General features: G+C 33.8%; 3 protein-coding genes and 1 long non-coding RNA gene across 6 annotated transcripts in view; 1 reads left to right on the top strand and 3 right to left on the bottom strand.

Annotated features, from left to right (window-relative positions):
• Positions 1-5,020, bottom strand: part of LOC144838600 (semaphorin-5A-like) — a 59,307-nt gene extending 54,287 nt beyond the window's left edge. For 2 of the 3 annotated variants that reach the window (XM_078694028.1, XM_078694037.1), the window contains exons 1-2: positions 4,944-5,019; positions 2,049-2,430 (exon numbers count right to left, since the gene is read on the bottom strand). In XM_078694028.1, the coding sequence (XP_078550154.1) occupies positions 2,049-2,166 (118 nt within the window). In that variant the 5' untranslated portion in view covers positions 2,167-2,430; positions 4,944-5,019. Of the gene's footprint in view, positions 1-2,048; positions 2,431-4,943 lie in introns of all 3 variants that reach the window. The other variant, XM_078694045.1, reaches the window with a different exon arrangement.
• Positions 5,021-13,939: 8,919 nt separating this feature from the next.
• LOC144838732 (dihydrofolate reductase-like) lies at positions 13,940-18,492 on the bottom strand. Its single transcript, XM_078694195.1, has 5 exons — positions 18,367-18,492; positions 17,110-17,265; positions 16,462-16,588; positions 15,700-15,812; positions 13,940-15,435 (listed from the first exon to the last, which is right to left on the bottom strand). Exons 1-5 carry the CDS (start codon positions 18,459-18,461, stop codon positions 15,354-15,356), a joined length of 573 nt encoding a protein of 190 aa, XP_078550321.1. The 5' UTR covers positions 18,462-18,492; the 3' UTR covers positions 13,940-15,353.
• Positions 18,493-18,546: 54 nt separating this feature from the next.
• On the bottom strand, positions 18,547-27,235 carry LOC144838569 (uncharacterized). Its single transcript, XM_078693987.1, has 8 exons — positions 27,014-27,235; positions 26,449-26,547; positions 25,920-26,020; positions 25,279-25,374; positions 20,301-25,070; positions 19,964-20,075; positions 19,705-19,867; positions 18,547-19,257 (listed from the first exon to the last, which is right to left on the bottom strand). The coding sequence occupies exons 1-8, from the start codon at positions 27,124-27,126 to the stop codon at positions 19,102-19,104; spliced, it is 5,610 nt and encodes a 1,869-aa protein (XP_078550113.1). The 5' UTR covers positions 27,127-27,235; the 3' UTR covers positions 18,547-19,101.
• LOC144838577 (uncharacterized) lies at positions 24,847-26,451 on the top strand. The gene is made up of 2 exons (XR_013611661.1): positions 24,847-24,971; positions 25,204-26,451. It is a non-coding gene; the product is annotated as an uncharacterized LOC144838577 (long non-coding RNA).
• Positions 27,236-27,757: the final 522 nt, after the last annotated feature.

Raw genomic sequence — 27,757 nt, 5'->3', positions numbered from 1 at the left:
ATTTCAAATCATTAAGAGGATCTGAAGAATATTGAAGTACAAAATATCTTTCATTGTATTGAGGCTATCATACAGTTATTCAATATGAATGCTTCTTACTAACGAGGTAGGATTATGAAAGATAAATCAAAATATCATATTTGGTATTAAAAACATGCACTGAAGGCATGTAAAGTAACATTATGAGGAGATATGTGATATGTAAGAATGTTTTTGAGTTGAAACACAGTGCATTATATCATACAATTTCTAAATGCTCTTCAGGAATATTGGCCTAATCTTTCCATATAAGTTTAGTAATGGTCTCCAAAGAAGGTTTAGATATAAACATTTAAAAAGAAAATGGATACAGTTCTGTATCTGCAATTAAAACTATGAAAAGCTAGATATTGTATCAAATAAAACAAATATTGTTTTTAATTTCAAACTAATAATATTAATTATAATAACAGCAAAGTACTGTACATTACTAGATACTGTACTCCAACCCCACTGTTAACTGGTGGTGTAGGGCCTTAATAATACTAAAAGGTACAATATTTAATAAAGCAGAACGGTAACCCCTATTAATGGACACCTTCAGGACACGCCAACGTCCTCTGAATAGGGGTCACGGTGTCCCCTGAATAGAAGTGGGTTGCAGTGTTAAAATGTATTGCCCTCCATTTGAACAAGTGTTCCCTCACACTCACAGTAATAGTGAAGGTGTTCTACTATTAAAACAATGGTTTTTTTTTAATAACAATTTTGGAAAATATACCGTATAACTAAAAGGCTTTCATTACTGTAGGTCTACAGTATCTACCGTATTTTAAAACTAAATATAGTTCCGTTACTGTATTGTGTTGTATAGATCACAGACCATTGGTTTTATGATATCTCAGGCTATTAGTTGCTTTTATATGGAGAATAAGAATGGAATTGTTAAAAGAATCTATTAAATAATAGATTGTGAGTTTCACTGTCAAATATTGCATGCATGATCAACAACAAAATACACTAATACACGTCATTATTATAAAATATTTCGACCAAAAATTACACAAATTTGTTAAGGAAATTCTTGTACATTTATACAGTATCAAATGACAGACAAAAAATCTAAAGCATACAAATTATTATCAAACTATTAACAAACCAAACTGAAATAAATACTTATATAAAAAAGCACGATTTTAACTGATTTATAAATCATAAAATCAAACTGAAGGAAAGATTAGTATTTCAGTATAGTAAGAAAAACGTATGCAAATGCCTCTGAAAATGGCTGTCAAGTCAGTGATTAACGACAGCCTCAGCTGCTGGCAATAGAAAAGTAAGCGACTGAATGTTCTAAAGGGTGTTAATTCTGTCATTAAATTATTTTTTAAACAAGGATTTACCATTAAATTTCAGTATTGCTTTAAGTAGAACCTAGTAAAATGTTTTAGTAGATTTTTTTTCTTTTCTTTGTAAATGTAAAAGTCGCAAAACTTTACACTTACTGCCTGTTGTGGTAATCAAGTATATTTATGATAGTGGGAAAGTTGTTGAAAATGTATTTAAGGTATTGTGTTATATTTTGAAACCGGGCATTTGGTTTGATTAAGAGTACATTTAAGTTAATGCTGTTTTATTACCATTCTTTGTCTACTGTAGCAATGTTGTTTACTTAACATTCTCTCACACATACAGTATTATATCAAAGTTATTTTAAATTTACAGCCAACTTTTGACTGACTGTATCACAAGATTAGTAGAAAAGCATCAGGTATACCTATGTCAGTAAATTCTACAGTACAGTATACTTTCGGTCTCATAGTTCATCAGGAAAAAAAAAAACTATACATATAACAATTTTTTTCTTCATTTTCAAGAATTAATTTGAATCATTTTCCATGTACTGCTTATTCCCATTATTGATTTGTAATTCCTAAAATACCAGGTCTTGCAAACCATTTGGGAATATTAGCATAATTATATTTCTAAGTAAATGTATGTATTCAATCAATTAGGAACTGATTGCATGTTCTTTTGAACAATGATAAAAATATAAATAGCATACTTACATGGATGGCTATAGGCATCTGTGTTTAACGTGATTCCAAAAGATGAGTGAGTAACCACAACAAATAATATAATATGTATGCGACTGAAAATTGGGGATTTCCTTGTATAATGTGTCATTTTGTTTTTTGTTTTTGCGGTCAGTTAATCCAAATATATCACCGGTTTTCAGCATAAATTATAGTTACCACATTGTCATTGTTTTATGTCGTATTCAGCATCTCTTTCACAATCTAAATGCGGTCAATAAATAACTCCAAAAAGTTCTATATAATCCAAATACGAGTGTGAATCAGAATCGGTCCTACAAGTTTGTTAGCAGTCAAGGTGTTGATATCTTCTTGACAATTCAAAGTTAACAGGTTTTGTTGACACGTCTTCACACTAGAAAAATAAAAAAAGTTCAAACATTATAATAAAATGAATTTTAAAAAAATTCTAAAAATTGTCAGCTTTCATTTATTTGTACAGTTTCCTAGTTAAAAAGATGTGAAATGTCATGTCATAAGGCACAGTTAGAGTGATTTTTAAAAAATAGAAAGACAAGATTTGAACCTATGATCTGGGATAAGTACGATACAGTTCCACTGTCAATATTGAAAGTATAGTTGAATTAGAAAGATAACACTTCACGAAGAAACACTTCATAGCTGTAAAGTAAGTATAGACTTTCCAACAAACTCACAAGAATTAGAGACGAAAATTGAAATTGAATCAAGAGAGGTCACTTAAACTTTTCCTCCTGAAAGTCACATGACATGATGACATCTCCTTTCAACCACCATATACACATTCTATTTATGAACATCTTCAAACATGTATTTGCCTTGAGTTATCTTCAGTCCCAGATACACGGCAGGAAACACTATATCCTTCTTATGACAGAGAGTTCGTAGACCAGTGAGGGTGTTTAAAAACATGCCGGCGTTGTCAGTTAATTACGTGATGTGATGCACAAATTTATTTTATCAATTAAAATGCGACATGGACATGTAAAAGATAATGTAGCCAAATGAACCTGTTTGTTAAATTATTTATTATTTAATTTTCATAGTTTTTGTTGAAAATAACTGAACTAATTTTTAAATTGCCTATTAAAACTAAATAATCACTAATTGATAAACTTTTTCTTTTCAATTGAGCAGGAGATATTGGTCCAACACCACCGAAAAGAACACCTTAAAAATGGTTTCAAGAACCCAATTGGTTCTGGTCTTGATCACCAAGAACCATTCTTAAACTTTTTATTGATTTTCAATGACCAAACTAATTTAAGAGTGTAAACATTTTTTTAATATAACAAAGAAATTCTACAGTGTCATTTTAATCTTTTAGAACATTTTTTAGAAGATCGTCTATTAAAAAAATAATTCATTTTAAACCCTTAAAACATGCAAACATTTAAAATTCTTGTTTTTCAATCTTAAATTGCCCTATCAAATCAGGGTTCACTTATAAGCAAGACTAAAAATAATTTTTCATAATTAGTTTTCAAGGTCTAACAATGAGGTTTATATCCAGATTTATTTCTAAGATAAATAGTCTTTTCCTCAACTTCAATAATTATAACACATACTAATTACTGTACATTAATATGCATTACAATATTTTAGTTGACATTTTAAATTATGATTGATTTTATAATTAAAATTTCTTTATAGTATTGGATCTTCCTATCCTGTTTTTTATTGACCGCCATATCTTTAATCTGCACTTGGATTTGTGTTCATATTCATAATTTTAAAAAATTGTACATTTAATTAAATTCAAATGATAATTTCCTAACAAAAAAATAAGGGCCTGCATAATGTCATAATGAATATTTATAACTGATAACACCCTGGTAGGAAACATAACACTATTCAATGTAGCATATCATTCAACGACTGGGGGAATTAATTTCTTATTTATCCAGAGAAAATTGTAAATACAGTTCCAGGGCTCTTTTGACACTGCAGATATTCAAACCTAGAAATTGGGACACATAACCCAACGATAGAAGTACAAGAAAGATTTTTGGTTTGGTGAAACTTTTGTTTTCCGAGAAAAGTCATGATAAATTTACAGTTACATGGGTAAAAGCGAGAACTGTGATATTCGTTTTCATCACTTTCCCTTTAAAAATTCCTATATATTTTACGTGCAATAAGACAGCACATCACCTTTAAAAATTTCATTTCTAAAAATGTACAAATCGATAAAAATTACTTCATATAATGTCTATGACTTCCTATAAATATTCATTTGTTGAAAAAATGGTAAGATTTTACAATCAATACCGCATTCCGGATTGCAATATGACTTTTAAACATTCTCTTGTGTCTACTGTCAGTTGATAATGCAAATTTTAAATGACCCTTGAGGAACATAAGTAAATTTCTTGATGATTAAAAACAAAATCATTTTTGTTTTGTATAGATTTTTGTTTCATATTTATCAAGCACTGTATGAATATCTTTATTTTTATGACTGTTGAATACTAATCAATGATTTCTCTACTGAAAATGCTCAACAAATATTTCAAAATATATTTTCATATATCATATGATCTGAAGATAAAACACTCACACCAGTATAATTTATAATAATACTAGTGATCAAAACAGTTTACTAACTTTTCAGTGTATTACAAATTTTCTATAAACATACTGTATATTTAAAAAAAATCATAAAACTACTGTAAAATTACTTCACTTTTTAAGGCAAAAACAGCTTCCAAAGTAAACAATTCAACATTACTAGTTAGTATTTATTTTGTGTATATAGTTATTGGTTCCTTTTTTATAAAAATGAACACAACTATTTTACTAAATTTACAATTAAATTAAAAATAATTTTATTTTGAAAGTTTAACAAAAAAGTATTTATTGAATAAAGATTGCAACTAATATGCTTACCTTACAAAATGATAAGAAACAAGCAGTAAGTCCTGATACGTTCTCTTTCTACATATCATTGAATCCCATCATATCCATGCACAATTTCCAGCAAGCAGGATCTACCATTTCCTTGTTGGGGAAATAACATCCACCACACACACATAAGCATCTAATTTAACAATGTCAGGAACACCTATTGTAACAATGGCCTAATCGCTAAGTTACTATTCAGGCACCACATTGGTTAACAAGGTAAAACCAATTTTTAGACTGTTCCATTTTGTTGGTTGCTTTTATAACAGGTATTTCTAATTAAAATGTGTGTAGCCATTACACTAATAATTTGTGTTATTATACTATACATTATATACAGAAATATTTAGCTATTATCAACTATAACTAAAGAAAATATTTATATTTCCTAATTTTATATTAACTAAAATAGTATGAAGAAGTTGTTGAGAATAAAGAGTGTGCTTACAGTATCCATAAGAACTGGTTAGTAACTGCCCTAGTCTTCTTAGAAAGCTGGAATAAGCAGCTAAAGGATAAGATGCTCAAATATAATCCCTGGGACTATACTCATATACAGTAATAGTATTAGTCTGTTTGACTATTATTTCTATGACTAGAAATATTATCATGACTTTATTAAGGAAATTCTGATATTTATTTGCAATAATAGAAATTTTCTCCCTAGTGTATTTCACATGAACTTGGTTGATCAATGTCAGCACTCATCCGTTCAACCTTATCACCCTGGGGGTAAAAGCATCGACCGACTCCCGTAAGAGAACTATTTCATTTTCAATAGAAATACAAAAATAAATCAATTAAGAATAAAAGTGTGATATTGTGCAAGTTATTAGCAAGTTATTTATTTTTAGTTAAGTAATATTTAGTGGCCTTGCACGACCTTGACAAAAAACACCCTTTGATGATCTACTTTTCTGTGTTTAAATAACGTAATTATTATTATATTATTATGAGCACAATCAGCAAAACTATCTAATTTTTGCAAATATTATTGTGTCGTTCTACTAATCTATTATATTTTTAATAAAAGTTGTAGTTGGGTCATGGAAGGAACTCATGGTTTTATCTTTGATAATCTCATATTCAATATCATTGACAAACTTTATTAAATTTATTTTAATACAACTTTTAAAGAACAATATATTCCATAAAAAAAGTTTACAGAAGGCTCACAAATATCAGATAGCAGTGGTAATACCAATCAAATATTCATAATGTACTTTTCCTCTTGTACTGCATTTGGATATTTTTATACCAACATAAAACATTAGAAAAAGCAATAAAACTCACTTCAGTTAAGTTAAGTTGTGTATAAAAGTAGCCACTTGCCTATTGAGGACTGAAAAGTGAATTTCAATTCAAATTTAGAACATCATTTATGCAGACCCCAACATCAGCAGATCATTCATTCTGAAGAAATAAGTGCAATTCCTGCTTTTATTCTAGTTATGCTACAACTACATCGCCAGGCAGTCTGTCTGAAAGATATGTTGCTGACCCTTTCAGTAGACAACCATACCTGAATGTTTATGGCTTCTTTATATCTCTGTGAGAAAGGGGCTATAAAAGCCATTTTCACAGGCCTATCCCAAACTTTAACAATTTTTAAAGATATGAATTTAATCCCAGTTTAAAAGAATTCCTTTTTATACACTCTGATCCACAGCACGTGTGAGTGTCAATGTCAACAGCATAATGGATTACATAGGTTTAGTATTGGTTTGACCTTCATACTACTGAAGTGTGGATGTGCGGTTTAAGTGGTTTGTCGGTACTTCCATTTATGTTCCCAGGGGGGTTTGTTCCCCCACATGTAAACAATTTTGTTATTAGTATTTACAAACTTCCCCATGGTAAAGTAGGACAAGTATTCAATGGTCTTTAAAAAGTAAAGATATTCCCTTTCACTGACTTAAGGTTTCTTTTATCATCTCTGCCTTAACAGTGGGAAAGGGCCAAGCTTGGGCTGGCAACGACTGTAAAGGTGACTGACATTGATGTTTTTCTCATGTTAAAACATGTTTTTTTTATTAATTAAACATTAAAAAAAATAACTTATATTACTATTGCACAATCCAACCTACATCAGCATTTGTGCAAATTGGTATTTTTGGATATTGTAGGTTGGTTTTGTGGAAGGTGCTTATCTTGTTAATTTCCTGGTGAAACTGTTTCTATTTTTGTTTTTTTGTATGATTTGTATATGGATGTTCTATCCAAAATAAAGAAAATTAATAATTACTATTAATACTATCTATATTATATATTTACCATTACGTTATAATACAGGTAGCTTTTTTGCATTATTGGCAGAAACTGGCCCCTGTTGAAATATGAAGTCGGTATTAAAATGACTAAAGTAAAAATAACAATAGAAACAAGGTTCAAGTATCTTGGTCCTCGGGTCAGAATACCCCAACTTATCCTGACACAAAGCTAAAAACCTATATCTCATTTAGATACCTGGCCTACTTAAGCCCTCAATACTACTGCTTTAGTTTAAATGAATGCGCTGATTTCCGGCTTGTCAAGCTCACTTATAGTTACCTAATCCTCAATAATCTATTTAAATCTGAACTAATATATGTTTTGGGTTCTATTTCTAAGCTTTTTATTAATATAAGTAAGAATAGTCTAATTTACTTGCATATTCATGTGGAGTTATGTTTTTCTAAAATGTTTAATAAACAATGTTAAAATTGCTTGATATTAACAAAAATGTTGGCACATTATAGAACATAGTCCAGAAACTTTAATGAGCAACAGAGGGCGCCAATTACAATTAATCTACCTGAATATTCTGAATTTTTGTATTAACAAAATAAAGATTAATTTATTTAAAATTTTTGGCCAATGTCCAAGATGGAATATATATTAAAGGTTAAATAAAGGTTGAAAAAAACTGATAGAAATAAGTACAGTAAATACTTATGGTTTTAAAGTAAAAACCTGAAATTAATGGATACATTGGCAAAATTGTAGTTAAGCTTATGATGATAGAGGCTTACATTACATAACATGTTCATTTTCTGATAATGCTCAGTAAAGTTAATATTTTTATGTACAGTTATTTCCCTATTCTTCATTTTTAGCATAGGAAATATCTTTGTTATTTGACGGACGAAAATATGTGTAATAAAACTGTTTTTTAGACTTTCTGTATCCTGATTATAGAAGAACAAAGATACTCACTGTGCTACCTTGTCAACAAGCTGTTTGCATTTAATAAAAATGTAATTATAGTTTCCTTATTGAAGTTATTCTTCAGATAGCATTAGACAAAATTTAATAATTAGGGTTGACCCACGTGGGTGGGGTTCTAAAATTAGAACAGTGTTTATTGACACCTACAGTACAACAAAATTCCTTTATTTTTTAATAAATAGAACATTGTTGTAAAAATAACTTATTTTATGTGGGATTATTATGTAGAGTATTTAGAATGTTGTAAACTTTTTATGTTATAACAAAATTAAAATACCTTTTGCAAAAGGAAACAAAGTATTTTCTGTTAAACTTACAATTTAATTCATCGCACAAACTACAGTTAGTATTATGTAATGTATGCCATGATTGAGTGGAGCTGTACAGTACCTTGGAGGTTAACATGTTTACCTTCCAATCCATAAGGGTTCGATCCTAACCTAGTGCCAGAGGTTTAGAAACATTATATAGTTCATCTATCCTTATTGGGGAGTTATTTGCAGGAAATTTATTAAATATCGCCACAAACAGGCCCTGTAGAAACAAGGATTTATTTTTATGTTATATACACTGTATAATAACTAATGTATTAACATTTTAATTGAAAAAGTGGAAAACAAACATTGAAGCCTAGAAAAAAAAGTTTGTACATATCCCATGTTGCAAATCTGAATCTGGTATACCTGATATAGTGTATCTGGGCGGAAATGTGAATCAGTTTATGCTGATAAAATAGAAACAATTGTCAATCGTGTAGATGTACACCAAGTTTAGTCAGTTTGAATGTATCAGGTAATGTTTGAAGAAATAGAAATAATTGTCAACACTGTACTGTATATGAAGGCTATAAACAAGTTTAGTCAGTTTTGAGTATATTGCAGTTAATGTTTGAAGAAATAGAATTATCAACAATGTATTTGAAGGCTATAGACAAGTTTAGTCAGTTTTGAGTATATTGCAGTTAATGTTTGAAGAAATAGAATTATTAACAATGTATTTGAAGGCTACAGACAAGTTTAGTCAGTTTTTGAGTTTATCAGTTAATGTCTGAATAAATAGAAACAATTGTCAACACTGTAGATGAAGGCTTTACTAATCAAGTACAGTACTGTCATTTTGAAATAAAAAGCGCAAAGACGATGATTGAAAATGTGACCCTAGCTTTTTCAGGTTCAGCAAGGCTCAAAGGATTTATCAATTGGTCATCAAATTCAAAACAAAGTCATCAGTTCAGATATCAACAGTATAGTAGTGACATCTAACAATATTTTTGACAAATGTACTCGGATTCTAACACCAAGTATCCCTCAAGGAGTGATGAATATCAATTTCTGAGAGTAAATTATTGGATATTTTGACTGGTCAATGATTGTTATATGAAAGAGGACTAATCAAATGCCACATGGGGCAGCATATCGGTAGAGATAAAGAAGTTACATCAGAATACATTTATTGATGGACTATAAAATATACAAAATACTATGAGGACTTCTATGAGACAAGTTGAGTGACCGAACAGTTATAACAGGTTCACTGCAACTATAGATGCATAAAATCAGAACAGGTTCGAGGATCGCCTAGTCCATTAGTTCTGATAGTGGAATGTCAGGACTTAAAATGGAGGTTCAGTGTACACATTGTATAACCCAGGAAACCTTTATTTATGAGTAGAAGGTTATACCCAGGTGTTCTGGTTAAAATTCAACAACCAATCCAATTAAGTATAGCTTCATTTAAAGACAGAAGAGCATTACTGTACATGCTGTATTCTATGTACGTACAGTATCAACTTGAAATTGTGACTTACTACATAACTACAGTACATTCATTTCAAGGCATAGTTTGAAAGCCTTTAGAGCACAAAAATTAAGAGAACAGTGTCTTATAGTACATGAGCCTGCTTTCTAACTAATTAGGTTTGACAGATTAAAGCATATATCTTCCCTTAAACAACATGAATGTAAAACTGCAAAAGGTCAATATTTTGTATGATGATATAAGGGGAAATGTCAGGCCTGGGGAGGTTAATTTCACAATATGTAGGCTAAAATAATTAGAATTTATGATAAAGGAAATAGCTGCTTACCATTCAAACAAGTCGATGAAAAATTGGTTTTTAATGTCAAACATTTATAATGATTTAATACTGCCCATGCAATTTAAAAAGCTGTTTAGACCTACTTTGGTTTCCTGTTATGCATACAAAAGTTTTAAAATATATGTAAATTGGAATCAATTATTGCAGTATTGAACATTTTCAATTGGAGTAGGTGGGTGTTTCAGACCTTAGGAGAGTGGTATCATTGCCCCACGGAGATGCATAGTTATGTTATGATCTCATTGAGCTAAGTAATTTACAAAAAATTAGGAGCTTATTTTTTAACATGTACTAAATGAAATTGGGGGAGGATGGGGTGTTTATGCTAAATGTAGTTCAATTATGCTTACTCAGAATACTTTTTTTTCAATTAAATCTTAAAATGTAATCATAGATATTGAACCATGGCATCCAAAGTTTGCATAACAACACAATGAAGTCACGTTGTCATTATTAATTATAACTGTACACTACTTCACTAAGGATCTCTTTCTGCTGCATAACGCTGAATAAACTATTTATTTCAAAATAGATTTAAAATGTAATTTTTATATTGACTGCATTTCTGCTCAATTTGCTCCAAAATAACTGTTTAAATCAGTGGGTGGTCATTGACAGAAGTCATTAGCGTTACCCACAATGCAATTGGTCAGGCCTGGCGGTTAATTCAAATGTTACTGCAGTGTAGTTGACTCAAGGTCAGCAACTGTCAATCAAATAACCGTTATTTTGTATTGCAGCTAAAAGTTGCCCAGCAACAACTGGTTAAATGGCGTTCTAACACCAAATTGAATGGGTCTTTTTAACCGCTATTTTTGCTCTGCCATTTAACCGGTTTACTAAAAAATTGTCCTGTTTTTGCTCTCAAGAAATTGAGGTTAAATTATTCAGTTATTTTTATGTAGCAGAATCAGGACCTAAATATAGTAGTACAAACAAGTTACCCAAAGTTAAAACAGTAGTCAGTTGTTAGTGATATACTGTTATTATAAAATCCAGATATATAGGTTTAATGATTAAAATATTTATTAATAATTATAAGGACATTTCTAGGTTCAATTGTCATCACTGCAACATTATCAACACATGTGTTCTTGTAACATAATTAATAGCTGAGAATTTTGTCAGCTATACTTCTTTTTATAACATCACATTCATGAACACTGAAATTTTACAGTAAAATTCAAACAAATTGAAACTGGGATCAATTTTCAAATTAAAATATTAATAAAAAACAGACCGAAAAACATTTTTTCAAGACCTGCTATGCAAAAGTATATCTATCGTTTTTGTTCTTTTTTTTGCATTTCTCTTGTGTAATGTACATAAAAACTAGCCCATATTAATGACAATTTAGTGGACTGCACCCATCCTAATTTTTTTTCTTACCATTAAGTTTATCAAGGGTTTCTTTGTGATCCATTCTGTCACTCAATCTACGCATGAATTCATTTCTCTGTTACTCCTTGACGAGACATTAAAAGATTTCTGATGTAATACATGCAATAACAGGTTCGTAGTCCCGTGGGCGACATTGGAAAAATCTAGGTCGCATAATTGAAATATTAGAATTAGGTAAAGCAAATAATAAATGGGTAAATTGAAGTTAAGATAAATATATTTTTTAATGAGTTTCACTTTAATATTTAGTAAGATAATACATCATTCTTAATAAGTTATTACAATTGCGTATAATGGATTGATATCGTTGAGGTCTGTGCAAAAAACCTGAATGTTGAATGCTTGAAAAGTTGTTCCAGTGATAGCATACATTTGGATAAAAGTACACAAGTGCCACTGAATTGAATGATAAATGCAAATTCTACTACAACTTAAACTCCTTATAATAACTACTTTATTTGAAAACATAAAACTTGATCACTTATATATACAATATAGTGTTTTTAACAAGGCCGTTTCAGTATACAAAACAATTACTAAAGTCAAAAAAGTAAAAAGAACTAAACAATACAAAAGTAGAAAGGGGTTTACAAATGCAAAGTTAAAACAATAGCAAACAAAACTTAAATTAATAAAATGTGAAAAATCATTCATTTTTTACATAATTTTTAGGAGTAAAGCTTTTTTTTTTTCAGGATTTCTTTCATGTTCTCCCCTACTAGGTACTAATTGAAACAGTGAAATTTACACACTGTGTAATAACTAATTTGATTTGAACTTGAAATGTTGTTCTTTAAAATTTAAATTTGAAGATGTATATGTAACAAGTTTAATAAATGTGACGGATGAAATGCAATCAATCACAGGAAGAGAAGACAAAGTATAAAAACAAATGAATCTTGATTTCTTTCAAGGCTAGCCAATCGATTTTGAACCATCCCATGAAAGCACTACTGGTCTAATGGTAGGGTGTCTGCATATCAAGCAGAAAATTCCGGGCTCGAATCTCAGTTGGGGAAGCTTTGCTTTCATTCTCACAGATTTCCTCAACTTCACCATTTCTAAATAAAATAATTACTTTTCACTATTATCACTGGGCAGTTTAGATTATTGGGGTTTCTATGCCTGCAAAGTCATATAAAATAATATATAAGCTTCCAAGAAATAGCTGATCAAACCAATTTAAATTGCTAGCCATGCTAAACAAGGAGTTTTCATTTGTGGCAACAAGATTTCATTTTTTTTAAATTTAAATTTTCATTGCAAGTCAAATTACTGAATGACAGTTGCTTCTGCATATGCAAGTACAATATGCACACAGAATAATGAATGTAATTAAGAACACATCAGATTTAAAAGCTTGTAAATTGACCAGGGAAGCAAAATGCAGATCTACAACCTAAGGGAAACTATTAATATGTAATTTAATTATAATAACCTTGATATTTTAAAGTATTTTGCACTCTAAATGAGGGCCATATTCCTCAGGAAGAGATAATAAAACTGCATGTGATTATTCTTGTGCTTTCCTCTCTCTTTCCTCTATTATTACTTTGACAAGTAATAACTGAATGGTTGAGTACTATTTTATTTACATTATTTAATTGCATTTAATAGTTATAGTCACTATCATGCTAATTCAAAAAGGCACTTTTTCTGTCGCTGATACACGCATCTGCAAGGCCGTAGCGGAGGCTAAAAACAGACGAGGCAAAGATGCTTTAAATATAATATAAAAATATGACAATCTCTGTGCTGGGGAATTGGGATGGTGAAAATTGAAAATTTCAGACACCTACGGCCCTGATCTGGAACGTTGATGTGAGAGAAACAAATTCAGCACCTCTATTTAAATGTTATTTGAAGACTTTTCTTTTTACCCAGTAGTTTAAGTATTGTTAGGCACCCTGTTTTTAGTAGGATGCAATATAAGCTTAATAATAATAAAATCATGTACTAAAAGTCATGCTTTTTTTTCCATAAGAGATATGGTGCCAGAATTTTACCAAAGAATCCTGGGATTGGGTATGAATAAAGGGTAACAATGTATCGAATATAATCCTTTTAGATGTAAAGAACGTGTGAAACAAGGTCGTGTTTGAATAGCGGTTTTATCTTTTATATAAAAACTTTGCCAATAACAACAGAGGGAAGCAAACATGTTTCTTGTATGAGGCTAGACACATCAAATGCACAAAAGGTATTGTGTTACCGAAGATATTTTTTATTGTTTGGAAAAAAGACTTTTGTCCAAAAAATTAACAATAAGTACACATTTAGACAATATTAGTTTTAATAAACAAAATAAACATAAATTTACGATAGATAATAGTAAAAGTGTTACAGTATATTAGTTATTGTTATATCCAATTTACAAAAAGGGTGCACTTTGTGTTTTATGTAAATTCAATTGATAGATTATGCAGTAGAATTACACATGTCTAACGTAACCTAGATTTAGTGTGGGAACAAGAACTTGCCCTACATAAAAGAAAGAATACTTAATTCATAAACCGTCACTTTTTCAGTATTAAATATAAAATAGGTTGGTTCATTTCTTTACCGCTAACCGATCATGTGAAACAATCAATCATTCGTAAAATGACAGCATCAATCAATCTTGAACATTAATTACGATCATTCGTTAATTAACATTTATCATGCATAACAGTGGGAAAAAGGTATGACACAAGAAAATTCCAGATTGCGTTTATGGAGATTCTTGCTTCTGGTTTGTTTAAAGTGTGAATTGTGTACTAAAAAAGTATAGGTGTACATTACTCTACTCGAATGGAATAATCTTGGTACTAGAACAAAACGCCACAATCATTTAAAAACACTTTAGACAATTGTTATACTGTACATCTTTTTTAATGTGCACAGACTCGGGAAAGAACAACTATAATGTTCATCTGGGCCTGGGAATTGAAAGGCAAGATAAGGTGTAGGAATTACCAGAGCTGATGAGACCTCGTGGATATTTTATAACCAATCCTATTAACTCATCATTACTAATATAAAAATTTTACATTATTTATTTCAACTGGGTGTCAACTCTATAAAAAGTAAATAAATGTATTTTGGTCATTATTAATATAAACATATAAACTCCCACTTACATCATGATCATTATTTCTTTTTTATCATTTCACTATCGTTAGTAGTAGTTCAGTGTACATTGTTGTACAGCTTTTCTTGTTTAGTCAATGGATTACGACAATACATTCATTGTATTTTTTTATTTACAACAAATTTACATCGACAGCAACCATGAGACACCATCGTATTTATAACCATCATGTTGATGATGTTATTGTTATCTATTTAACATGTTAAGCTCAAATTGAACAACAGAAATAGTAGAACAGTCTTTCAATACCTACCTCATAGATACAAAATGTTGGTGTGATTATACTTCACTTACATTCAGAAGGTGCTTGGCTCATTCCCTACATTTTTTTTAACATTTTCAGAACATTTATTTCTCTTCTCTTTTCAATTAACAGTGTTTGTAAAAAAACAATTTTAAATAAGAGAGGCGAACCCCAGAAAGTGTAAACTTGTGGTGGGCTGCCAAAAAATAAAAAATATCAAAAAATCATTAAAAAAACCAAAGTAAACAAAAAAAAAACCGATTGAAAATATGTACCACTATTATACTGTTCTACTTTTTCAGAGATTTCATTCTCTTAAATGTTGGTTTGTTCATAAACTTCATATTTAAATTTTATACCATTTTCTTCCTGCTCTGTTTCATCGATATTTGGTAAACTAAAGAAAAGAAACACTTTTTAAAACAGATGAATGAAGTTTTCTATGATGGTGCATGTAATTAAGGTAAAGTTTGCATCAACAAAAATTGAGGCATATAGTAGACCGTGCCGACAGAAAATTAGATGAACAGACTCCGACTGACCTCTTGACCTGTAGATAATCTTATCCTCTCTTGTTTTAAATTTTATAGTATTAGTAAAATCAAATTTCTATTAGTTTATTTTATGTGTTTTCACTATAATTAAAACCATCATTTAATACCTTATTTTTGTATATTTTGAACTGTCAATAGTCGGAAGGAATGCATCACATTCTACAGTGCTGTCAACACGTGTAATGTACAACTGGTGGCATTGTGGAGATTTCATAGCTTCCTATAAATTAGAATGAAAATTAATTTGTACATGCTAAATTAATAATATAAATAAAGTAAAGAATGAAACTGATGATAAGCCACTGATGAAATCATCTTGTACTGTTGAGTCAGATATTAAAGCTCTGTCTATACTATCAAACTGTATGTGACAAAAAATGTGATGTGCCCATATATGGACATGATGATGTCATGTCACTACCATATTCGGGCATATCACTACCATATTTGGGCACTTATTCTTGGATAGTGTAGACATAGCTTTACAACCCATGTCATTCTTGTTTTGACCAATTACATTTTATGTATCCCCCCCCCCTTTTTTTTTTCACTCCTTTTATAAAACATTGTAAATATTTGTTGTCTTTGTGATTTTTACAGTTTTATTAGTTACACATCTATTGGTGTAAAAAACAGGACCATGTAATATCTATACCTGAATAAAGAATAAAAATAAATATACTATGTCCATGACACCACTTTGGTATGCATCACAGTCCTAACTATCCCTTTTCAAGAATATTGCATTGAGAAATTGATATGGGTGGTTAACACTAGATTAATCTGGCCTCTGATGTTGAGATCTTGAGAGTACCAGATATGATCAACAAAGCACATTTTATGAATTGCAATGATTAAGCCTTACACACCTTATAGACCTCACTTCCACCAATGATCCACACCAGATCAATCTGGTCACTGATGGACTCTTGGGAAAGTAAGTTGATGGCTTTTTCTAAACTGCCACAGAGGTAGTCTGCACCAGGCGGTGGATCACTAAAATAAAAGTAATAAAATTGTAATAAAACGAACATTATTTAAATTTTTTTTTAAGTACAGTAGAGGGCGAACTAAGCAGCAGCAAATTGGCCATCATGTGTACTAAATATTCATCTGAACATTTCAAATTCAATTTGAACATCACATATCAATAGTAATAAATACACTATTTCCTGCAGAAAGACTAATTAATGCACTTGTCAATTGTATGACCCACTATACGACCCCCAGGAGAGGTGCGCCATACCTTAGGCTTATGAATACATAACGCACCCCCGGGTAAAAAAATTGAATTACCTTTAGTTGACCATGATGCATTTTGAACAATGACACATTGTGACCATGATAAGGTGGGTGATAAAGTGACAGACATTGACACACCATTGTCCATTGATGTGACGTACCATTTGGGTTTTTTGACACATACATGGCTCACCTCTCCCGGGGGGTCGTATAGTGGGTCATACAATTGACAAGTGTATGAGTACACAACTTTGATGTCTTTTCATTTCACAAACCTTAAATTTCTACTTAAAACAACATTGACTCGATTCTGAAGAGGTCGGAATTTCTTTGGTATAGAATCCCAAGTTTTACGACCCATCACAACAGCATTCTTTTTACCATCTACTGTAGCATTGGAAGTTAGTAGTTTGAATTGCTTCATGTCTTTTCTGTGAACAAGTAACAAATATCATGATGTATATATATGTCATGTTTTATAGAAAAGGCTAAGAAGCTTTATAAGTATTCTAATTTGCTACTATATATAGGCGTAGAGGCTTGGCCTACAGTAGCCTAGGTAGGCTTACTACCATTAGGCTAGCGACTAGTTAGCTAGGCCAAGCCTAGTTAGTAGAAACTAAATTGTTGATTGTTTTATTTATTTATTATTGCTCCATCACAACAACCACTAGGCTCCGACCTGATAATATTAATACATAGGCTAGGCCTATGCTTATATTATAAAGGTAGTGCTGTATATATCAAATGACTTATCAAAACTAACGGAAGAAGACGAGGCCTAGTTGCTAGGCCCTGCTCGAGTTACCACCTGGCCCATCCGGGTAACGGGACGATTCGGCCCTGAGACGATTCGGCCCGGGACTATTCGGCCCGGGACGATTCGGCCCTGAGACGATTCGGCACACTTACATTTATCGGCTTTGATAAGCATTTATAAGCATAAAATAAGCTTTTTTCCCCAAACTTTATTTTCAGAGAGACTATGGGGTAGCACTACTAGGGATAAAGATGCAATAAAGCAAACATTTTGAAAACATTGTCGAAAATAATCATTTTTTAGTCACGCGAACGATGTAAACAAGTTACGCCCTCTGTTGGCCGCTTGGCGAATGCACGAAATAAACAAGGTTTTCGAAGTAATAAATTGAATATAAAATTACGTTTTTTTAGTAATTTATTATATATATTATATCAACTTTGTCAATATCAATAAAATACGGATTGTTAAACACCTTTAAAAACTTGATAAATAAAAAAAAAATGAATATGAATTTGGTCTAAAGTGAGACGTTTCGGCCCACAAAGTGGGATGTTTCGGCCCAAAAGTGGGCCGAATCGTCCCACCAAAAGTGGGCCGAATAGTCCCGGGCCGAATCGTCTCAGGGCCGAATCGTCCCTGAACCGCGAATCCGAATGCAATCCAATACCATCGCAGACGTGACCCCATCAGCCCAGCCAGGAGGGCCTATCTAGAAGGTATCTGGGGCCATAAATGCATTGATTGAACTAGAAATATAACAGAACCATACCTTAAGCGCCAGGGCAAGTCACCATTCACACCTATGCCCATATCTTTACTAACTGCTACAATAATATTAAATTTCTTTAAGTTTAATAGAGACATGTTGAACTTTTTTTGAATAAAACCGCGCCAACACAACATAACAAGAAGAAAGATATCTGCTGCCACCATAAATATTCAATGAAACTTTTTTTTTTTATTTCAAAGTCTTTACAAGGACTAGGCATACGTGTAAAATTTATAATTTCTAATAATCAATTTAACTTCATTTTTATCAACGCCTTTTTACTTAATCCAATACACCTTTCTTTATTATTAAAGCCGATTTACTTATTTTTCTAAAAACATATTCGATGATTGCCTAGGCTATTAATTACGAAATGAAATTCGGAACATAGGTTCGTCATTTATTTTAGTCTAATTAAGAAGCAAACTATTATCTTATACGCCATTTCTTTCTACAACAGTCTGTATAATGTTATTCTTCTGTTAATATTCTAAGTAAAGTAACTATACATGCAATGGAAACTACTAAATACTTCTAAAAAATCATAAAATTAACTAATTTAGAGCATATCATCAAATTCGTAATATATAGTGTTGTACTAGAATTTTTATTTGAATATTTTGCGCACGGTACACACATCGCACATTATGGCAACAACGTAGAGCTTGATAGTCGAGAAATATATGCTTTTTAAAAAGTAGTTTGTTCAATGATCAATATTTTATCAATACATTTTTAGTACGCAGTCATTTCAGAGTCTTGGATTATACATCTGAGATGGTTGGCATATCCAGCGTCTTGGACTTGTTTTGTATTCCAGGTGTTGTCCATCCACTGGATCCGATATTCACGTGTTTCAGCACATTTGAACGATACTTCGACTCGAACGCTCTGGTAAAATATTAAAATAATTGAAAGATATATTACATTATGTCTAATGTTTCTTGAACGATGCTATTTTTAATCTGCAATTACGACATCGATCATCATGATTTGTTATCATCGATTTTTCGTTATGCTGTCGTCATCCTTATTATAAATCATTTATTCCTTTATAAGATTAGTAGGCCTAATCGTAAATACAAATTATTTTCCGTCTTTTTCCTTATCAAATTATCGGTGTCACGTCCAGTTTTTACGGATAAAAATGGCAACATTTCACCCTGACTCTTTGTGCTGATGTGTTTATTTAGTTCTTTCACTGATGTACGTGGAAACTGAGATTTTGGTATTGAGCCCGTTTTAACAAGCATAAGAACAATTTACTAAAATGTGTTCTTATTTGTGTTTTTATAGTGTGTATAGCGCAAGAGATAATCTGCTTTATGATAAACTTACCTGTAAAGCACTTTTACTGTATTCGTCATTGTTGTTAAGAATCGTCCTACAGAAACCCACGTGATCAGTACGCATATGAAAGTAGGCGTCTGATTTATCTGGAATCCTATCCACCCAGCGTTCCCGACATGTTACACCATTTGGGAATCTCAGCCCATCAACACTGAGTTGGAAAAGTAAAGGAACTTATTTAATATTAAATAGTTGACTTACAGAATAAGTATAAATAGGTCTATTATTATGACAATTTGAAACGTACCGTATTTCCAAACACTCGAATATATATTTACCATCCTCATAATACACGGCTACTTCTGAGCATGTTACTTCTTTTGTCGAAATTATCTGAGAGGGTTTGAATCCAACAATATCTAATGGATCAAAAAATAGTTTAAAAATTCAATGACATTTAACCAATTTGTTGTTTAATTTAGTAAGCCGATTTAACTAATTTCGGCACACAAGGAAACCACATGCGCAATTTAGTTAGTAACCAGTCAATCAGTCATATACTGCTGATGGTACTGAACGAACAATATACACGTGTCGGTGACGTCAAACGGAATACAAAAAAAACGGTGTAGTACAGAACCTACCCTTTGTTTCACAATAGGTACCAATCCATCCAGTTAAACACGTGCACTCTCCGTTGACAGGATTACAAGTCGCCTGGTTCTGACAAAGACATCCTTGGGCACAGCGTACACCATAGCGTCCTTCTGGGCATGCATTGGCACACAATGGCCCCATCCACCCTGCAGGGCAGTTACATTCACCGGTTGTAGCCAAACATGTCCCGCCATGAGTGCATCGACAGCGCTGAGTGCAATATGCACCATAGTAGCCATCCCTACAGGCCACATCGCACTTAGGCCCAGTCCAGCCTGGTGCACATGTACATGAACCATCAAACCGAGAACAAGAAGCACCGTTTAGGCAATCACATTGCTCTAAGCATTGAAGACCATACGTGTTTTCTGCACATTCCAAGTTGCATAAATCTCCGAACCATCCAGGAGGACATGTACATGCACCGTTAAATCTTGAACAAGATGCACCGTTCTCGCACGTACACGTGTACATACAGTTAGTACCGTAAGAGCCTTGTTGGCATGCTGTGTCACAGAATCTTCCAGTAAATCCTTCTTTACAAGAGCAGCTGCCGTCCGTTGAATCACATTCAGCTTGGTTTTGGCAGCGACAAAGTTGTTCACAGTTTTTGCCATATCGTCTGTTAGGGCACGCTATGTCACACACTGTACCGTGCCACCCAGGTGGACAATCACAAGCCCCAGAGAAAGAATCACAAGTACCTCGATTTTGACAAGAACATAGTTGAGCACAGTTCACTCCGTAGTGCAGGCCATCACATTGTTGATCACACCTAAAACCTGTCCACCCAGCAACACAACTACAGCTACCATCGACAGGCGAACAAGTTGCTTCATTGGTACATCTGCACCGTTGATTGCAATTTGAACCAAATGTACCAGGTGAGCAGGGAGTGTCACATACAGCCCCAGTCCACCCAGGTTGGCACTCGCATTCCCCCGTAAATCGGTCACATGTTGCGTGGTTTTTACAATGGCATACCTTTACGCAGTTTGCACCATATCTATCTTCTGGACAGGGTACGTCACAGTTGGTAGACATCCACCCGTTTGTGCAAGAGCACGTTCCGTCAACTCTAGAACACTGTGCACCATTTTGACACGCACACGTCTGCAAACAATTGACACCGTAAGTATCACCACCACATGCAACATCACATGTCGCGCCACTCCAACCATTAGTGCATGTGCACGATCCATCTTGTTTGTTGCATATTCCTTCATTCAGACATTTGCATCGAGATTGACATTTCAAACCATAGAATCCGTTTGGACATTCCAAATTGCACACAACACCTTGCCATCCAGGTCCACAGTGGCATCTACCGTCCTCTGGGTTGCACGTGGCTCCATTTTGGCATCGGCACTCATTCAAACATCCGACTCCATAGAAACCCGGCGGACATGAGTATTCACATGTGTCACCAGCCCAACCACTTCTACATGTGCAATCTCCATTAAAACGTGAACAGTAGGCACCATTTTGACAGGCACATTCGAAAGCACAGTTCGCACCATATCGACCAGATGGGCAAGGCGTGTGGCATATTGTTCCAGTGTAACCAGGAGTACAATGACACGAACCAGTAAACCGGTCACATACAGCTTCGTTAAGACAATTACATTCGTTTTTACAGTCTTCTCCCCATCTATCACTAGCACATGGTGTATCACACAGATCACCTGTCCAGCCAGCTGTGCACACACAAGTTCCATCAGTCTGTGAGCATTCGGCATTATTTTGGCAGGCACATGTTTGAAGACATTGAACTCCAAAAAATCCATCGTCACAAGTTTGTTCACACGTCTTACCACTAAAACCCAATGGACAAGTACATGCACCATCAAATCGTGAGCAAGATCCACCATTACGACATTTGCATCTAAAATGACAACCAGGTCCATACAATCCTTGTCTACAGGGTTCATCACATCTTACACCAAACCACCCAGCAGTACAACTGCAACTACCATCAATATGTGAACATTGAGCATCATTTCTGCAAAGACACACGCCTTCACAATTATTACCATACTTTCCAGAGCTGCATTCTGTACTACAGTAGACTCCTTCCCAACCGGGCTGACAGTTGCAACTACCATCAAGTCTGTTGCACAATCCATCATTCTGACATAAACATGTACTCTTGCAGTCTATACCGTAAAGACTAGGAGGGCATGCGATATCACAGTGGTTGCCTGTGTAACCAGCACCACATGTACATGATCCGTCAATTCTGGAACATGCTGCGTTATTCTTACACTGGCATATTCCAGTGCATCCTATACCAAATCTATTATCAGGGCAAGGTAAATTACAGTGTTCACCATACCAACCAAATCCACAGCTACATGTGCCATCAAAGCGTGAACAAGCCGAATCGTTTTCGCACAAGCAGATTTCTTGGCAGTTAAAACCCCATCGATCTGAAGGACATTCAATGTTACAAGCATCGCCATACCAACCGTCTGAACATGTGCATGTGCCGTCAAATCTTGAACAAGATGCACCATTTTGACACCGACATCGCCCTAAACATTGAAGACCAAATAATCCAGCGCTGCAAGGAATGCTACATTGCTCTCCTCTCCATCCTGCAGGGCAACTACACTCACCATCAAACGGAGAACAATCAGCATTGTGATAACATCTACAACGACTTTCACAATTCTTACCGTAACGTCCTAGTGGACACAGAAGTTCACATTTATCACCTGTATAACCGTCAGCACATTCGCATGTACCGTCGAACCTACTACAAGTAGCCCCATGCAGGCATTGACACTCTGATCTGCAATTAGGTCCAAAGAATCCCGCTTCACATGCCGCATCGCAAGATGCTCCAAACCAACCAGAAGTACAAGTACACCGTCCATCAAAATTAGAACAAGTTGCTCCATTTTTACACCTGCATTGTCCTTCACATCCTTGGCCGAATGTTCCTTCTGCACAGGGCTCACCACAGAAGCTCCTCCAGCCTGGCGGACATGTGCAGGCTCCGTCTACCGTGTCACAAACCCCACCATTCAAACAAGCACATCTTTGTGTGCATTGATAACCATAGAAACCTTCAGCACATGGTTCATCGCATAAAGTGCCCTGCCAACCTGGTGAGCATAGACAACTACCATCAAAAGGATTACAGGTTGCTCCATTTTGACATTGACACACGTAAAGACATTCTATGCCATAGTAACCTTCATTACATACAAGGTTACACCTTGTACCATGGAAGCCAGCGGGACAAGAACAAGACCCGTCGACGTGATTACAAACACCTTGATTGCCACACTTGCATCTTAATGCGCATGCATCCCCAAATCGGCCTCCTTGACAAGGCGTCTCACATGTTCTCCCAATCCAGCCTGGTTTACATGAGCATTGTCCATTTCGGTGATGACACAAGGCATTGTTTACACATTCACATTCAGACAGACAGTTTAGACCAAAATACCCTTCTGGACATTCTTCATTGCACGAAGGACCAAAATAGCCAGCAACACATGTACATCTGCCGTCAATGTGATTGCATGATCCCCCATTAAGGCATCGGCATTTCTGTGCACACTCGTAACCAAAAGTACCTATACCACAAGGAATAGAACACCGTGTACCACGCCATCCAGGGGCACATGCACACGTACCATCAACGTGATCACATTGAGCATTATTCTGGCACACACACTCTAAAGAACATTGGAGACCATACCTGCCTACAGGACAAGGCTTGGTACAAAAATCGCCTTGCCAGCCTTGTGTACATGCGCATTGCCCTTCAATGTGATGGCAACGTGCTCCATTTTTACACTGACAATTCTCTACACAATTTAGGCCGTATTTTCCTTTTGGACACTGCTGGTCACAGAGGCTTCCGATCCAGCCAGGTGTACACGTACATGAGCCATCGATTGCGTTACATACTGCTTCGTTCTGACAAATGCATTGTTTTTTACACTCATAGCCATAGCGACCTTCAACACAACTTTCGCTGCAAGCTATACCAATCCAACCAGGGGAACATCGACAAGCACCCGATACATGGTTACATACCCCGCCGTTTTCGCAAAGACAAATTGACTCACAATTAACTCCATATGTCCCAGCATTGCATGGCCTGTTGCAGTCAATTCCTTGCCAGCCTGTAAAGCATCGACACGCACCTGTCACATGATTACAGTCCCCATTCTGGCATGTACATTCATTTTCACAGTTATTACCGTATGTATCACGTGGACATAAATCTGCACACGTGACACCTGTATACCCAGGTGCACAATAGCACGTGCCTTCAATATTATCACACACTGCTCCATTCAAACACGAGCATCTTTTTGAGCATGCTAAACCGTAGAAAGTAGATGGACAGGCAGATTCACAGAAGTTTCCCCTATACCCCGGTGAACAGTCACACGACCCGTCACCGCTGTTACAATAAGCGCCATTTTGACAGCGACATTCTTTAGCGCAACGTAGCCCGAAGTAACCGGTCCTACAAGGATTCTGGCAGAATTCACCGCGGAACCCTGATGTACAGATACATAGACCATTGACTGGATCACAAGAGGCTCCATTTTGACATTGACATAGTTTTGTGCAATCTTTACCATAGGTTCCAGGCGGACATACGTCCTCACATCGGATGCTATAGTAGCCAGGTGGGCATACGCATTTACCGAGAATGTTATCACAACTTCCGCCATTGAGGCAGTCACAGCTCTCCAAACATTGTACACCGAATGTATTGTCCGTGCATCCTGTATGGAGAATCAATAACGATGATGACGAAAGGCGCATAATTTTTAAGTATAATAATCAATAAAATATGCTAATACAAAAATTAATATAAATATACAATGATCAACAAAACGAACATTTTTTTATTCATAGAAATTCTCTGGGAATCTAAAAAGAAAGTCGTCATATAAGGTTAAGTTTGGAGATAATGATGTTAAATAAACTCACTGAATTGGCAAGCTGGTCCAATGAAGCCTGTTTCGCACTGACAGTGGTTGGGAGACGAGCATACACCCCCGTGTTGACATGGACTATCACATACCGCTGTCACAGTATATAATTGAAGTTAAAAATAGAATAATATTGTTAATTAGGATATAACCATAAGTTTTATTTCATTGTTTCCAAATGAAGAATTATAAGAAGACTACAAATTAATATATTATTTGAATCACTCGTAACGGTTTAACGGAAGACAACAAAAATGATGTGACGATATAGAGGGCGTGGTACAATCAGAAAACAACATAATTATTGTTAAAATTGAATTATAAACAATGTTTAACGGCACAATTAAGTTTAAAATTGTACAGGATTATGTAACCGACCATACTGTTTCATTTCATTTATTCATATATAAAATTCAATTTGTTTATTAATGACGATTTGTGATGACAATATATTTTAATACTATATACTTATTTTCACGTCATACATTTTAGGATAAAATTAAATAAATCATTGTTAGAAAGGATATACAATTCACATCATCGTGTCAGGATTAAAAAATTTTGATTATCAATTAAGTAAATAGATAACACCCTTTTAAAATAAATAAATTTATGTTTATGAAACAACAAAACACTTACGAATGCAACGGCCCGTGTCGTTTCTGTAACCTGTGCAACATTTCAATGACTTCTGTGTGATGATTTCAAGACGTAATGCATAAGTGTTGTAATATATGGGCCTAAAGTAGGATATTAAATATGTTTTCTTTTAAAAATATAGTAATAATTAAAATACTAAATAATAATGAACGAAGAATACCATTATTTATTCTTTTGTCGATACTATTTTTTCACCGTAATATTTCAATATTCCGTTAAATAGTTTGTGACACAAGCAATAAATTATAAAAAGAAAAAGGCAACGACGCAGGTGAAGCTTTAGACTTACGGCACCCATGGTGTGTAACACAGGAGGAACCCAACAATAAGTACGATTTGGTTTATAGTGTAGGCTTACCATTCAATAAAAAAAAAGATCTTCCAAATCGGATCAACACAATACTGTACATAGGACTAGGCCTATCTTAGATTTGTATCGTAATTCCAGGAAATGTTAAATACAGTATTACATTTTGTAACGTATTATAAATTACATGTATGGACTTACCTATATCGTGTACATGTTTTCAAGTTCTTCCAGCCACAAGCTACTTTGTAAGCTTCGTGTCTCAAAGATACAACGGCACGAATGTGTGGAAATACTTCCCTGCAAATAAGACAGTACTCTACTTTATATCACAACATAATCGTAAAATAATACGTCGTGAACCTGTTCAATAAAAACAACAATCCTTCCTTCTATACATAGGGACTACATTTTTAATCTCTCAGATAAATATGAAATGTTTTTATATAATTATTATATAAGTCTACAGCCCGAAAAATAAAGCAAAAACACCGCACTGACAGATACGGTATGAAGCGGCGTAACGCCTGAGGCCCATGGTTTAGGAACCCGAAGTGGCCCTCCATCAGCGCTGGAAGACCTCGGGCGTTTTAGTCCTTTTTGACATATTTTAGTGTCTGTATTTTCCTCTGGACACTGCTCGGGGGCGCGCCCCCATAAGCTATGGGGCCCTGAGTTTAGCCAGTGAGCGGTCATAGTCGTATACCACTGTACACTCCACGTCACACGTAAACCTGACCAAATAAGTAAAGTAAGTAGTACTCACGGTTCTTCGTACTCGCAAACACCCACTGCTGGTAGGTTACAGTCTTGGGCGGCCCACAGTAAATCACCAAAAGAAAGAACGATGACAACAATTACGATAAAATAACGCAGCATTTTGATACCACAACAATTTCATTGATTAAATTTAAAAGAATCTATTTAAATTTGATAGATGTATTTCACAATTTATGCTACTACATTAAACATGTGTTGGGGTTCAGAAACTTTGTTACAGAATGAGAAGAAGGATTACGAAAAGATAAAGTTTAAATATTAATTTTAAATTGTTTTGAAAGGTAACGCATGATTCTTCGTGTTTTTATATAATCATGAAAGATTATATCATATGTTTTGAAAAAATGAAATAACTTTTGGCTACTGGAATTCATATAATATAAACTTTCATTTCTATAGCCTATAAGTTCTATTACACTTTACAAGTTAACAGTAACAATATTGTAGTTATTTGTTATCTCAGTACAGTAGACGAACAATCAAATATACTATATATATTGTTTTCTAATATTTTCAACTCTTCAACTTTTTAGATGGTGTCATATGTTGATGTAATTTCGCCCAAATAAAATATAAACGCGAGGAATCGGAAGTGAAAGTTAAATAAAAAAAGAAAATGTTAGTTTAATCTAAACATTTATAAAATGTAAAGTAAAACAGAAATAAACATAACAGGCTAAGATAAAAAATAAGGATTCAAACAAAAATCTAACATACCGCGCCGAACATA

The sequence above is a fragment of the Antedon bifida genome, chromosome 1 (assembly GCF_963402885.1).
Source record: "Antedon bifida chromosome 1, ecAntBifi1.1, whole genome shotgun sequence".
In the NCBI taxonomy this organism is placed as follows: Eukaryota; Metazoa; Echinodermata; class Crinoidea; order Comatulida; family Antedonidae; genus Antedon; species Antedon bifida.
Note: the sequence above shows the minus strand (reverse complement) of the source record. Positions and strands in the feature narration are given on the sequence as shown.